This window comes from Catharus ustulatus, chromosome 5, assembly GCF_009819885.2.
Source record: "Catharus ustulatus isolate bCatUst1 chromosome 5, bCatUst1.pri.v2, whole genome shotgun sequence".
Lineage (NCBI taxonomy): Eukaryota > Metazoa > Chordata > Aves > Passeriformes > Turdidae > Catharus > Catharus ustulatus.
The window spans coordinates 68,838,268-68,854,193 of record NC_046225.1 but is presented as its reverse complement, the minus strand read 5'-3'; the positions used below and the strand labels follow the sequence as shown (position 1 = coordinate 68,854,193).

The 15,926-nt window shown below is 44.8% G+C and overlaps 1 protein-coding gene across 3 annotated transcripts in view; it reads left to right on the top strand.

Moving 5' to 3' along the window:
* The window catches only part of LOC116996619 (fibroblast growth factor receptor 3), a 55,098-nt gene that overhangs the window by 23,846 nt on the left and 15,326 nt on the right, over positions 1-15,926 (top strand). For all 3 annotated transcript variants that reach the window (XM_033060473.1, XM_033060472.1, XM_033060471.1), the window contains exons 3-6: positions 2,088-2,141; positions 8,065-8,234; positions 12,571-12,694; positions 13,123-13,313. In XM_033060473.1, the coding sequence (XP_032916364.1) occupies positions 2,088-2,141; positions 8,065-8,234; positions 12,571-12,694; positions 13,123-13,313 (539 nt within the window). The remainder of the gene's footprint in view (positions 1-2,087; positions 2,142-8,064; positions 8,235-12,570; positions 12,695-13,122; positions 13,314-15,926) is intronic.

Genomic DNA, 15,926 nt, shown 5'->3' with positions numbered 1-15,926 from the left:
CCTTAAAACCTGAGCACTTGGAAAGGATGGTGTAGAGCCTGCGTGCCCAAACTGATACCCAGCCCTGTTGGCAGAAGCTCCATTTCTGTAACCATTTCATGCATAGAGCAGCCTTTGGATTTAGTGGCTGAGCATCTCCCCTGTGATGAGCATGGACTGCAGGCTGGTACCAGCAAACAGAGCTTTCAAAAGACCCAAGGCCAAGCATTACAAAACAGGTGACTGAACAAAATTAAGTCCCTTTACATTCATAATTAAAGCCCTTTTGAGCAGTTCTTGCCAACACTCAACAACTTCTGCAAAGGATTGTTTTAGTAAATGATAAACAAATAGCCTATAATTTTTTAGTCATCTTTTGAAAAATGTGATATTTTAGCAACCTGAATAGGTCAGTTGCTATGAATACAGGATATTTCAATCTAAGCTTCACATCTCATCTTAAAAACAAACAAAGTCATAGATTTCCCTCAACCTTGTGAAAATGTTTTTGAATTAGTTTAAAAATTGATTCTACTCCTCTGGTCATGATGGATTCATTGGAAAGCAGAAGTAAACTATAATCATGTGTTAATGTATGGATAACCAAATCTGAGAGCAGAGCTGAAAAGGTGCTGATTTCTCTGTCGATGCTGGTGGGGGTTTGGCTCAGTTTCTGCCTTCGCCAGGACTTGAGTAAACCTGCTGGATCAGCCAAAACACCTAAACATCCACTTCACTTTCAGCAAGCCCCGTGGCATTTCCCTAGTTCTGCTGCCAGCAGGACCTCAACTGTGGATTTGCAGTTAGATACGTGTTAAAATTCGTCCTTGAGGCTTTGCCAAGGAGAAGGTGCAAAGCAGATCAGCCCCTGCAGTCTAAGGCAGGTTTCATGTGTTGCTTCTCTGGATGGTGAAAATGCCTGGAAGGTCTTCCAGGTTCTGCAGGGAAGACCTATTTGTTGTTACCTTTCCTTCTTTTTCCCCTCCTTTTGTCCCCTCCCCACCTTTTTCTTTTTCCATTTTTACCTCCACTGTGGTCAGAAAACTCAAGTGCATCTTGCAATGAAGGATGTTCTGCCTGGCTCAGTCTTAAGCAACTTCACATTTCTGGCCACATGTTGAACACTCAAAATGTTTCCTGTTTTCTGGTGTTTAAGGCCAAGTTCTTTACCACTGTCTCAGAACATAAAGGCTGCTGGGCTGATAGCATTTTGCCTTTATTTAAAAGAAAAATTCCTGGAGATTATGTAACATCAGTGATGCTAAATCTTCCATTCACTGAACTGTACTAAACTGAACTGTGTAAACTAAATCAAACCCTAAGCTGCTGTTTGATAATGGCATTTACATTTACAGTAGTCTCTTGATGGGGAAAGAGGGACTGAGCCTTCATTGTGGACAGCTTGGAGAAGGTGAAATGTTAGACCACATTAAAAGAAACAGTTCAGGATGTTTTGGAGAGACACAGATGGAAAATTCCCACCTGTTTACCTCTATTGAGTTACAGCCTTGAGGTACCTCTGTGGGAGGAGTATAACTAAAGGGAGCTGGTTCATGGAATGGCCATCAAAACGGTGGAGAGAGGCTTCATTTCAAAAAGTTCGAAAGTTTGGGTCTTAGTGTTTGAACAAGGAGTTAATGAAGGGAGACCTGACAGGGGGATATTGAGTTAAAAAAAAATACAGGGAAAGTGAATTAGAAATGCTGACCTGTAGTTTTGAGACATGGTAAAATAAAGTCTTCAGAGTGAATGCTAGAGGCAAGGGAAAAAAAACAGAGAGCTTGTTCTGCAGGAAGAAATTTTCCAGCTTAGAATTTCTTTTGTATTTATGAAGAAGAGAACATCTCACACAGGGAGAACTATTTGACATTGGACCACGTTTTCAGAGCACTGGCAGACTCATGACACCTCTGTCCCAGCTGAGAAAGCTCTGCCCAGTTGTGCCTGGCCCAGCAGCATCAGGGGGGTGGGCTGGTGGAGCTGCTGAGGGTGAGCCAGCACTTGGGTGCCCTCCCTTGCTGGAGCCTGTGACACCAGCAGCCTCCTCCAGAGTGGTGTCCCCATGTACCATCCTCTTTCTGCTTCACCTCTCTCTTGTCTCTTTGCAGATTCCCCTTCGTCAGGTGATGATGAGGATGACGATGATGAGTCAGAAGATACAGGTAATTTGTTTTTCTGGGATACAGAGGCATTTCCTTTGAGACAGCTTTGGCTCCCAAGCAGTGCAGCTCATCTGGGTGTTCACACAGTCATACAGCAGCTCTCTGTTTGTGCTGAAATCAGTGACCTTAGGATGGAACCATGAGGAAATTTATCTAAAAATTTAGAAACAGCTGCCAGAGTGGTATTGCTGCTGTGTTTTGAAGCAGCACAGCAGCAGTACTGTGTTTTGAAGACTTGATGCTGAGAATCTGAGTAGATGAGTACAAATTATAAATTCTCCTTGTATGTCAAGATCCAGACAAACCCACTTACTATATCTATCTATCTATCTATCTATCTATCTATCTATCTATCTATCTATCTATCTATCTATCTATCTATCTATCTCTATCTGCATATCTATATATAGATATATAGATTTATAGATATTTGTTTTACTACACTGATGTTACACCAGTTTTATACCATCAAACCTTGACTGCTTTACTTTTAACTGTTCTGATTCTGGTCCTTACCAGCATCTTGACAGGGCTCAAGAGTACAAAATGTACACTAGCCAAAGGGCCAGATTTACTGATGCTGTAAGTGGGAGCTTATCTTTGGCTTTACTGCCTTTTTCTTTCACTCCTGTGAGGAGGAGAGTCTCAGGACAGTGCTTGATGCTTTCACAGTGAATCTCTCAATCCCAGTGCTGCTTTCTTTAAGTGCAATAGCATTAATCAGGATCATTACAGGCTTCAGAGGTGTTAGTGTTGTGTTTTATTCTGGTCTTTATACTTCTGCAGAGTGAGCTGCCCCATGTGTATGTGTTCTTAAAAAATAAATGGCTTGCATTTGAACTCCCAATCCGCTATGTACATTGGCAGAAGTTCAACATGACTGGAAAATCTCTCCTGCCCATAGCATTGGAACATGCAGGACCCTTTCAAACAGGTCTGCTGCTGCAACAAGTTAATAGTGCTGTGTGTGCAGTGTGTGGACAGTAATGGTGAGTTACAGTGCCAGGAGAGCCAGCAGCAGCAGTTAGTGGTTTTCTGATAGCTTCTAATTAGGGCCCAAATCCTGCCAGGTGACAGCCACCTTTGCAGAGGTGCTCAGGGCTCCTGGTGCCTGCTGAAGAATGGTGCAGACATAGGGAAGGTCTGGTTTGGTCAGGATTTTTTCCCGCTGCAGTGTGGCTTCTGATGAGCACAACTGATGGTTCTGTACATTTTTAATGTGGTTTATAAAGAACTCAATCTCTTAGCAACAGGTATCACAAAACATCAGCTGGCTTATGGTACAGAAAGACGTTTCTTCACTGAAAAGGAAAACACACTTTTCACCACATGTATTTATAGCCTGTTTTCTGGGTCCTCTCGACTTTAAGGCTGTCTCTGTTTTTAGACCTGAAAGTAACGGCTGGCTTTGCTTAAAGGTCTCCTTATAAGAAGTTAGACTCTCTTCTGGTTTAAAAATGGTTGATTAGCTTAATGTGTCAGTGCAGTGAAACCTCACGGCGTTTCGTGACACGGGTGTGTTTTGTGGTGCTTTCTTTGATGTCAGATCCTCCACTTAACCTTCTGAGGGCTCCTGAGTCTGGGGAGCTGTTGTTAACCCTGGTACCACCAGTCAGGACATCCCACCAGGAGCAGGGGCTGAAGGACCATCCCAGGCAGGCAGACACGGTGTAGGCAGTGCCCTGTTCTGTGGGCAGCCCAAAGACCCAGGTCCTCTGTCTCCTGTGCCAAAAATGTGTCCTACTAATGGGCTGTATAAGCATCAGACACAGCTGTGGTCAGTAGTTATAGGAGGAGAGGCAAAAAATGCTTTCATGCAAAAGAGAAGTGCCACAGACTCATGGGATGGTTAGGGTTGGAAAGGACCTTAAAGGTATCCAGTCAGTATAACTGATGTGTTTTGTATTTAGGGAAGGCAGTCCATCCCAGACTGGCTCACTGAGTGTTGCCTCACTGTGTATCACTGAATGAAATCCTCTTGTCCTGGTCTCTTGTGATGATAAGCTACTTTTATGGCTTAATTGTGGAGAGTTTGGAAAGCTGGTTCCAATGGCATCATGAGTTTGAAGCTAATCTTGTTAATTTTAAGGACTGGAAATACCAAATTCCATGTGGAATGCCCTGCTCTGCTCACTCTCAGCTCCCTCTCTGAAGGGCAGTACAGAAGCAGGGCATCCCTTAGGGATGGGCAGCAGGAAAGAATAAGGAGGAACTTCAGCAACTTCAAATCAGCTCGTTTGTTGCAGCCTTGTCACAAACTGTGATCTGCCTTTGCAGAAAGAGGTTTTCTGATACCTCTGTTCTCCACAGCTGTTTTTCCTGGCCCTGAAACAAAAACAAAACTCCCTTTTCACACACTGTGCTTCTGCCCCAGTGCTCCCTACCCCTCTTGTATCTGTTTGTTTGGAGCCCCCGCTGCGCAGCCCCAGCACCTTCAAAGAGCCCCCATAATCTCCAATTAAATCTGGCTCTGTCCTCGGAGGCGTCAGCTGGGGAAATTACACAATTAGGGTTGATTCTGTCTGCCACAGAATTTGGTGGCAGCTCCTAATTGCTAAATGAGTGCTTGGCTGTATTAATTATTCCAAGTATTGCTCTCAGGTTTTTTTTAATTGGTCATTCCAGTTGGATGGGTGGCCGGTGTCTTTGACGAACAAAACGGACCGTCAGGCTTAGTGTTTGATGATGGGAAAGGGCTGGTGATAATGTTTGTGGGTCCCTTTTTTTTTTTTCTTTTTCCACACCTGCACATGCAAAACCATTACTGGTAATTAATTTAGAGAGAGCTAGTCTAGAAAATTTTCCTGTCTTTCATCCATCCTCTTTTCCCGCTCCCAAAACTCTCTGGAGCTTTGCAAGCTTTGCTTGAAAAGAAGAGTTAGAAACATTTTCAGCCCCTTAAAAAGTGGTAATGAAAGGACTCGGAGGGCAGAGCAAAGCAAAAGCAGGGATGTTTTGTTCGCTGCTCCTGCAAGTGAGAACAAAGGCACTGTTTTCAATGTGTAGACGCTTTCTTCCAGTTCCAGTTTGACTTGAGAGCAATGCCCTGTTCGAGTTTTGGCACAATAATCCAGGGGTGCCCAGCCCTGGCAAGCCCTGAATCTCACAGAAGAGCACCCAAACGAGGGAAAGCACTCGGGGAAGAAGTCGTGTCTAATTGCAGCAGGCAGGAGCAAATCCTGCCTTTGCTCCATATGGAGAATATCCCCAGCTGGAAACTTTCCTGGGCTCCATCTTGAGCTCCTCTCTGATGTCTGATAGCAAAATCTCCTTTGGCTTCATTGACAACATTTGCAGCCAGTGGGTTGATGGATCTCCTGTGAGATTCAAACTCATCTTTTGAGTGAAAAAACGTGATAAAACATCATCCTGCAGCACATGCAGATGTTGTGTGAAAGGGAGGAGCCCCACAAAGAAAAAGGAGGAACCTGGTCCTGGCCGTGTGATTCAATTACACCTCAGTGTCTGGGTGATTGTCACCAACACCATGAAATGGGATTTACTGGGGGCAGATATGTTAATCAAACAACAATCAGCAGGTTATTTGGCTGCTCTCCGTGGTGGTGGCAAAAGGGGACTTTTCCATCTGTGCCTGGCTTTTTCCATATCTCTCCCCTCTAGCTCCATTAACCTCTTGTAACATCCCCAGAAAATAAAGGTGCATTGCCAAAAGGAAGCATTTGGCCAGAAAACAGCCCAGGCGTCAGAAACCAAGGACCAGACTCCCCCAGCAGGTTTCTGGAGCCTTCTCCAGCCTTCCCAACACCACCCCAAGTGTCCTCTGTGTTCACTCCCCTGCTGCTGCCTGGGGATTTGCCCAGTCTTTGCTTGCTTTCTGCCCTTCCTTATTGCTATAACAGCATCATCCTTTTACCATCAAGACATGTTCTTCCTTTAGCAGTTGCACCCATTCTTCTAATGTTTTTTTAAATATTCTCCATTTTTGTTCAGTTCTGCCATTTGAAATGGTAGATGGCTGCATGATGTCCCATTTTAGCTCACCTTATCATGTAGTACTTCTGTGTTCACAGCAAAGCTTGTAGCTGGGATTTTCCAGGACCATGGGAATCGCAGGGATTCCTCCTTTTGCTGTTGTTTGTGCCAGCCGTGTTCCTGCTGGATCCGGTGCCATCCTGGCAAGGAAGGGCCTTGAGCAGTTTCGTTATTTGGAAAGTGAGGCGGGATGGGTGAGCGCAGATCCCTCTGATACGTGGGGCTCACTCTGATAGGCATCACACTGTTGTGCAAGGCAGGCTGAGGGCAGATGCAAACCCTCAGTGCTGGATTTCCCTCCCTGGGATGGTGTTACTGAGGCACTATGTCCAGCCATGCCACTGCAGAGTGGGGGAGGCAGATGGGACATGGGATGTGCCCAACAGGGCTGTCTCTAGCACAGGGAGGGGCATCCTGGATGGAACTCCTGATATCCAGTTATTCGTGGACTTTGCAAGGAGAGGAAAACGTGAGGAGAGTGTTGGCAGGTGCTAAAAACCAGCGTGTGCATGGATTGCCTTGGCTGAGCTGTGTGACCTTTCCTGCAATATCCTTGGAGCTGGAATGCAGCAGGGAGCCTGCATGGGGAACACTGGGGACTCACACCAGGGGATCAATCACTGATCTGCCTGGAATTGCAATGGGATGGGTATCAATGCAGCCAAGTGCATCAGGGCTAAGGAGTGCTGGAGAAAGGGGGCAGCTCCCATGCATCTCCAAGGGATGCAACTAGAGGGAAAACTGTACACCCTTGTCATTAAGGGGAAGGGGATTACAGGGGCTTCAGAGTGAGATGGGGCTGTGATGCTGGGTGGTGTTGCTGAGCATTGTCACCACTGCAGGAGAAGCCAGCAGCAAGGCTTTCCCAACAGCTTTGGTGGCCATCGTGTGCCTTTGGTTGTCTTGGCCACAAGCACACACCACTGCAACTGGTGCTCCATGTCTGTGAGGTTTTCCTGCCCAACTGGAGGAGATCCCATTTACACTCCTTGCCCTCCTTGCTGTTTTGCAGCCCAGACACTGCCTGCCCCATCTCCCTTTGGCTTTGGTTGGAGCACAGATCTGGGGGCTGGATGTGGCCCTGGCGTGCCGGGGGAAACACAGCATGTGCAGCTCTGCAGTGTTTCCTTAAGCAGAAATGAAAGCTCGGGAGGGTTTTTTAAAAAACTTTTTCTTTCTTCCCTGTATAATGAGTTTGCCGCTGCTGCTGCCTTAATTTGGAGTTAATATGTAATGTTTGTAACACAGCCAAGGAACGTAGCTGTACTTGAGGCAGATTATAAAAACTATCTCATGCTAACACTGGTGTTCTAAAATTTATCCCTGTTCAAAGGTAACATGAATCTTTAAAACTAAAATCACTCGTACTTAAAGAACATAAACATGATAAACCAGTTTGGCACTGGCGCGGTTTTTTCTTTCCTTCCCTTAAGGAGGCTACACTACATTTGTACTCACTGAGGAGGAACATTTTCCAGTGCACTCAGCTCATGCTTTTTCTCTGCTCCCTTGCTGGCCCATCAACATTCTTTTACAGTTCTAACATCTTTCTGCTGTTTATGCTTCTTGGCTACTAATGTCCCAAAGGTACATCTGTATCTTTTTACACGCTGCGGCCAGATTCTCATCCTGATCTGGGATAACTCTACTTGTTGATTTAAAAGCAGCCACTTTAGATTTATACTGGCATTACCAAGACAAGAACCTGGCCATGAACCTTTCATCACAGAACTGAAATGCTAACACCCTCTCTATGTCTAGGAGAGTCATTTAGCTGGAAAGCATTTCTGTGTCATTTATCTTAACTGCAGCAGGTAGCAATTTAACTGTCAATCTGCACATGCCAAAGACTCCTCAAATGCATCTGCTCACCAGCTGATATCCTCTGTGGCAGAAAGGGGCCTGCTCAGCTTGGTTTTTCCTTTCCCAGGTGTCCCCTTCTGGACCCGGCCAGATAAGATGGAGAAGAAGCTGCTGGCAGTTCCCGCCGCCAACACCGTTCGCTTCCGATGTCCGGCGGGTGGAAACCCAACTCCTTCCATCTACTGGCTGAAAAATGGCAAGGAGTTCAAAGGGGAGCACAGGATTGGGGGCATTAAGGTAAGGTCTTGGTTTGGATCTCAATTTTTTTATTGTTTCTACCAACTAGAAAATTGTATTGCGCAGTGATTAACAAGGGTGGTTTGATATAGAAATTAAGGTGGTTCTTGCGCTCTTAGGAACTGCTTGGCACCAAAGGGTTAAAAAGGACTGCTGTCCTTCAGGATCAAAGGCTAATTCTCTCAGAGTTTGTCTGTGGTGGTCATTCATGGAGTCGGTAAAAATGGGGCTGGGTTTGTGGTTGCATTGGGAACAGGGATGAAAAAGGAGGAGCAGAATCTTATGTCCTAATTTCTGGAGATGAGCGCAGTGCATTGAGATGTGTTGGACCAAGCCACAGCTACTCCCAGCTCTCAAAAAAAACCTATTCAGTGTCCTTTGAAGGTATAGGAAAGACCTCACCAAAGAGCTGGATCCTCATGCTGGTAGTCATTAACATTCTTGTGGTATAAATCACTGACCCTTGGTCAAGTGTTGGATTCCCTTGTCGCCAGAGTAATAGCATCTGCTCCTTGGCTGCTTTCTTCTCCCTGCTTCCTTTCTACCATGAGGCATTCTGGCTCATGTTTACAGATAGAGCTCAGGGACACAAAACTCCACTGCAGTAAAATTATTTAATTAGCCAGAAATCTCTGTGCTACTTTATGTGATGAATTATGGCAGGATTTTAAAAGGAAAATCAGCTTTTCTCAGATTTTGCTGCTGTTGTTATTACTTTGTCCCCTTGAGGTCACAGTCAGATGCTTTTTTTCTGGTTTTGTTTGGGGACAATAAAACTGGTGCAGCTGATTGTATAACAAAATCATCATAGCAGGAAGGACTCCTGAATAGCACCTTTTCCCTGACATATCCCTGGACTCTGCTGCTAAGGAGAGAAGGTGCCTTGTAGGAAGCTGTGTGCTGATGCCTGCCACATCCATAGTGTTTTGAAAAGGGACTGGGCATGCAAAGCATACCATGCTCCAGAAACCAGAGAAGGATTCAAAAAAGTCCTCCCTCCCCACAGTTTTGGGCTGTTTCTTTCCTGTTAGCTCAGACCTGTTCCTGAAAGAGCCTTTTGTGACGGCTTCAGTGAAGCCTTTAAAGCTCCTTCCTCAGTCCTGTCCCTGCTCCAGCCTGGATGAGCCTGAGAACACGCTCAGCTTTGGATCTTCTGAAAAAACATGGAGGGTGAAGAAGTGGGGAGGCAACTCCTGTGGGTAAACTGCTCTTCAGCAGATGACATTCACAAAGCACGAGCATCTTTTACTAATTGCAGGCTCTGAGGATCATCCTGAAGTGTTTTCAGGCTTGCGTGCGCCATTCCAACGGCTCTTTACTAAACTGTGTCACATCAGCTGCACTAAATTATGCCTGCAGAAAAAAAAAATCCAAAGCTGAAAGCAATTCCCCTACCCACTTTCCAGTAGTTTTAATCTATCTTTGAGTTTAAATTGACACGTTTCATCCTCTGAAACGTGGTAGTGAGTCTTTGGCATGCTGTGCTTTGTTTCTCTGGGGGCACCTTCCAGCAACAAGTCAGTGCTTAAAAGAGCTATTGAAGGCATTGTCAGGACAATTACAGGAAGATTGGTTTAAGCTCTCTGTCTAGGTGTAGTTTTTTGTCCCATTCTTGATATAGACATCTTTCTCTGTAATTTTCTTTCCTTTATTTGCTTGCTTTTGGTCATGAGCCACAGTTAGATATAAGTAATCTAGTGTAAATCTCATCCAGTATAAATATGCTGATAGATATTGGCTGAGATTTGAACCAGAAAAGGAGATTGAAAACCTGCTTGGTATCTCATGTATTTAAGATATTTAAATTCCCTGTTACAACTTAACTTCATAACAGGATTAGGCAGCTTGAAAAGAATGGGCAAGATCCAGATCTGGCAGAGCTTGGTTGGCTTGCTTCATCTCAAGATCTGGTCTTAACCCAGAAATCCTTGAGCTGGGAATGTTCTCATTTGTTTTCAGTGTGTGAAAGATGTTTAAATGTTGATTGTGAGAAGGCTGTTGTCAGCAGATGAAAGCTGACCACTCTTCCACATCTGCACCTTACATGTGGCATTTAGACCCATGTGAGTGTCCAGTGTAAAGCTGCAAGAGAGAAGGATGAGTGTTGAAAACATGATGGGCAGGCTAACCTGGTTTTGTTACAGTTCATCCTTACTGGTAAAGAAAAGAAATTCATATGACTTATCATATGAAATTTCCCAAAGAGCATTAATGGTTAAATCCGTGTTGGAATCTCTAATATTGTAAGCCTGTGTGTGTTAAATGACCCTAGAAGGGAAGATTGAGGGGGAGGGGAGATGGAGGATTATCCCTCCCCCAGACCAGTGCACTGACTTGCATACCAGTCTGGCAAACACGAGGTTCCAAGTGTGTCTGCAAATGTTTGTTTCACAGGGAGCCAAGAATGACAACACCAAATAAACCAGAGGGATTTCCAGTATCTCACCCACTTGATTAATGCCTGCACTAAGTCACTTCATGTTTCTAGTGTTTTACTGAGTGCAGTGGCTATCCTAACATGAGAATTATTATCTCCTGCCAAAGATTTTCAAAATTAAAAATGTCTTCTTAAGCTTCCAAACAAGTTCTGCCCCATGAGTCTGTGCCCCTTCTTCTCCATTCAAAGCTCCCATCACAAACCTGATGAAGTTCTTTGAAAGTGCATCCTTAGTAAAACACCTAATTTGGACCTGTGTTTAGGTCAGACCAGGGAGTCATCCATGTGTCTGGACCCCCATTTCCTTGGAGTAGCTCCTAGAGGTGTTCCAGATGCAAACATTTTGCAATGCTGAAAAGTGGATTTAAAGAAGCCTTTAGACACAAGCCAGTATGGAAGTGAGCCACTGAGCAGCCACAAATTTGCACTGAAACTTCAGTGACAGTCTGGTATTTTCAGCTGTGGGCTCAGGGTCCAGGCTCTCTGTTCTCAGAGCTTCTCTTACTCTGTAATTGCCACAGGGCTACAGAGATGCAGCAAGGGGGATGTTGCTTTACAAAAGGTGGGATGTTGGTTCTGCTCCTTCATTGAACTCCTCCATTTGTGCTGTCCTGGTGGGCAGAGGTGCAGTCAGAGCTGACCAGACATCTGCCACAGCTGAGATGTCTGCACAAAATGTTTGCTCACAGCCTCCTGTTACCCGTACTCTGAAATGAAAAGAAATGCCATATTCAGTATTCTCTGAAAAATGGGGTGCTCAGCAGTGCTGTTTTCAGGGCTGCAGAGGTCTACAAATTGTTAAAATGACATTTGCTTGCTTATCTTGCAACTAAGCTGTCTAGTCCTATGGTTTTAAACCTGCTCTTTGCAAAGTTCTGGCTTTGATTGCAACTTGGCCCTTTTACAGAAAGCATGTGGATGCAATTTATGTGTAGCAAAAGAGGTTAAATGACTTCATATTTGAGTTCACCTGCTGCAGCAAGAAATCTCCAGGAGCAATTACACCCTTGTTTTTTCCATCAGCCCTTGACATTCCATAGTGCAGCATTATTGTAAATCTCCTGCTTCTGTGTCTTTGGGGTCACATTCAAAATGTTTAATAAAGTTAAATGTTCTGCTTTGGGCGGCAGAAGGCATCAAATTAATATCCAGAGATTTGGAGAGCTTTCATATGCTATGCACCCTGAAGTCATCTTTGTTACTGTTGGTTGCTTTCTGTATTAATTCAAGATTTGCTTTCCATATCCATTATTTCCTTTATAATCATTAGAAACAATCGTTCTAGCTGAGATCACAGGGCAGCAGGTCAGGGTTGTGCTTTCCCTTCTGCTACTGAACCCCCATCAGCTCTGGACATGAGCCACATCCAGAAAACCAACCAGTATAAAAATCAGTGCCCCAATAGAAGAGCTGGCCAAGCATCCTTGGGACCAAATTTGAGGCTGGTTATGTTTGCTCCTGTTTTTTAGAGGGAATTTAGGAGACTCTGTTGGAGAAACCTGTTTCTGTTCAGACAGATGCCATAACCTGTTGCCTCCATAGCGCACACATTTTTAAATATGGATCAGAATACTAAAATATATAATACACATAAAGTATACTGGAGTTGTTATTCTAATGACTGGTGCAACATTTATTTGTCAGCTGGCTTTGTTATTGTGATTATTGTGGAAACATACAGGAGTCCCCATTGAAATCTCAGTGTGTTGCATTTTTTTTGCATCATTTTTGCGATGGTCTTAAAGCCTTTTCTCATTAATACATCAATGACCCCTGTAAATGGATCCTTGTGATGTTCAGGCTTCCTCTGGGGCCCAAGAGTGTGGAAGCTCAGTGGTTGTTCATTGGTTTGGTGATGGTGCTTGACCACGAGTGTGATGGTTTGATTTCTCCTCCTAGTTGCGACACCAGCAGTGGAGCCTGGTGATGGAGAGCGTTGTGCCGTCAGACCGGGGCAATTACACCTGTGTCGTGGAGAACAAATATGGCAACATTAGGCACACGTACCAGCTGGATGTGTTAGGTGAGATCTCACTGTTTTCCCTCAACAGCTGCCCTGTGGTGATGTTGAATAGCTGCATGGTGGGATATGGGAAGCAGGAGCTTGGTTTCTTACCCAAAGTGTTGGATCATGTGTCTTTTAAAACCAACAACCAAGCTTCTTTTTGGCCAATGATTCGGGCTCACATCTGTGATCAGTAAATTACTCAGTGGGTCTGCAGAGGGCTCAGAGAAGGAATGACAGGGCTGAAATGCCTCCTTCCTTCCCAAGTGGTTTTTCCCTGTCTGGTTTGAGAAGCCCTGGGACAAGCAGTGATCAGGACACCCGTGGGGTCAAACCTAGTTTGTACCCTTTCCCCTGAAAAGCCAGAAGATGAATGTTTCAGAGAATACTTGCTGGGGGAAAACAAGACAAGTAAATCAGGGTTTTTCCTTTTTCCTGTTTTTCAGAAAGGTCACCCCACCGACCAATCCTGCAAGCAGGGCTCCCTGCCAACCAGACTGTGGTGGTAGGGAGCAATGTGGAGTTTCACTGCAAGGTCTACAGCGATGCCCAGCCTCACATCCAGTGGCTGAAACACGTGGAAGTCAATGGCAGCAAATATGGACCCGACGGGACCCCGTACGTGACAGTGCTGAAGGTTGGTACATGCTCCTCCTCCTCACCCTCAGGGCATTCCTTCTGTAAGCCTGCCCAGTGGAATACTCTGCTTTTTGGAGGGGATACAGCAAAAATGTCCTGAAATCGATGTTCCAAAGTCTTCTGTTTGCCAGAGATAACACTACTACTGTGGTGGCACAGATAAGCAAAGTTGTAAGGGCTGAGGCAATTGTGAGAAATGCAGCATAATGAAAGAGCTGTCAGATTGCATTTGACTTAAAATTGTAAAAATACCCTTTTTTTTTTTACAGCTTCAATGGAGGTATTTTCAGGGTTTATTAAAATAAAAGTCTCCCAACTAAAACACATTCTTCCTTTTCCAAGTAAGCACATTGCAGCGTGCACATACCAAATAATGCTGAACTACCAGCACCTGAGAGCCAACATAATCTTGTTCCAGCCACTAAATTTGTGTACATTGCTATTACCAATGCTCAGAAAAGCCTTTTTTTTTTATTTATTTTTTTTTTTTATTGAGCAAAAAGTACATAGTAAGACTTTACTTTGGTAAAATGCTTTCTTGAAAGGCAACTTTCGGATTATGGCTATAACAATGCCAGAGGATTTGGTTCCCCTCAACCAATGTAAATATAAAAGTGGGGAATAGGCAGTGAGGAGCACGTTGAACTTCTAAAATACTTTAAAAAATTAGTTAAAGGAATCATGTGGTGGTGTTTATTAAAATATATAGAGCCAAATGGAGTTTTTCTGGCTCTGCATTTTAGTGCTGAACACAGATTTTGTCTCTGAAGCCTCTAGCTGAGGCTGTCCTCTGTGTGGACATTCCCTGTGCACATCCTGCTACACACATCTTTCTTCCCTTTGTATGAAGTTTAAAAAAAAACAACCACCACTTATCAGACGGTATCTACAAAACTGTAACGCAGCCAGATACATTCTAATAAAAGCCAGAGACCCTGGAAATAATTACACAGATTGAAATAACAGATTGCTTGGAAGAAATGGTTGGAGACTGTTCTTCAGGACTGGCAGCATGTGCTTCTCGCGAGTTTAGAGAACTTTTTATTTCTCGCCACCTCTCCAAAAGTGTTTGAATTATGCATATTTGAATTTCCCCCTGGTTTCACAGCCCAGTACCAAGCTCTGAATAGCTGGTTGTGTCACATGCCATCTCATATAGTCCCTGAGCTCCGTGTGTGGTCCCCGTGGGATAAAGTGCTACCTTTTGGAAGTTTGCAGAGCGGCTGCGAACAGTGCCTTGTGTCACAAGCACAAGCCCCCATTTTGCCGTGGCAGGGAACATATAAATAGTCCGTATAAATAGTGTTTTAAAATTAAGTTGGAGCGGCACCGGGGTGGGTAGGTAATTAGAATTGCCAAATACCTTCTCTTCTGTGGACTGCAAAGGCTCCGCATTCCTCGAAGGGGAGCGCAGGCAGGCGTTTGAAAGCACAAGTTTTGTTTGGTTTTATGTTTTTTTGCTGAATAGGACCAGCACACGTCTATTTACTACTTCTGGTTAATCAGGAATGCTTTGAATTGTGTTAATGCCGGCATCAGCGCTGGGGCACGGAGCATTTCCATTTTGGGATGCATCTTTTGTGCGCCAGTGCTGGGCCTCCACGGAACTGTGTCAGGCCCAGCTTTGCAGGGATTTTTTTTTTTTCCTTTTTAAATGTGGTGTGCTTGTTTTTTATAAGTAAAGATCTGATGAAATGATCTTGCTGTCGTCTCAGGGCTGGCCTGGTGGCTCTGTGGGTTTGTTTCCCTTGCCCCAGCATCCTGGCAGGAGCAGGGTGCTGCTCACAGCCCCCCTGCCCACAGAGCTGCTCTCTCTGCCCCACGCTGTGCTGCATGCAGGGAGATAAGGCTCTTTTTTTATCAGCCTGCCCTTCCCTTCTGCTTTCAGGAGATTTTGTGGAGTGCAGGAGCTGCTGTGGGGCAGTTTAAGTGTGGGGAATGTCTCTGTCTCCATCACAGCAAGGCAGACAGAGAGGTGCCCAGTGTGTGAAATTCCCCCCACATCTAAAGGGGGAAGGGTGGGTGTCAAACCCCACCCAAGTCCAGATGGATAAGTTGAATGCTGTACTTTCAAACCATTTTTTAAACAGCCTGACAAAACCAAGCCATCACCTGCATCAGTTCCTGAAAGCCTGTGCTAATTTGTGATCAAAGAAAACCCCTTTTTCTTTGCAGAAGGGCACTAAATGCATTCCGGTTACAGAGGGGGGCTGGCAACACTGTGCCCAAGCTTTGTCAAAGGCTAAATTGTACATTCTGCATTGAAACATGCCCGGTTTAATTATAAACAAGGCAGCAACAGCAGGCAGGCACGTTTCCCTGCTAGTCAGGGCAGACAGGCTTGCACGTAAGCCTTGGAGATGAGCTCAGGTCAAAACTGGGGGTGTTTGTCCAGACATGGACACTGGGCTCCTCTCTGGTGCCTCCCAATAACCTATCAGAGCTGGCTGCCCCAATGATTTTAATGAGCTGCAAGTCATACAGGCTTGGAAATGGAAGGCATCAAGACTGGCTGGAGAGTGTAAGACCCAAACAGAGATGAAAATGGCTTTATTTTCATTTCCAGAACTGAAGCTTCTTCTGAGGCCACTTGAAACAGTTACGCATTTTC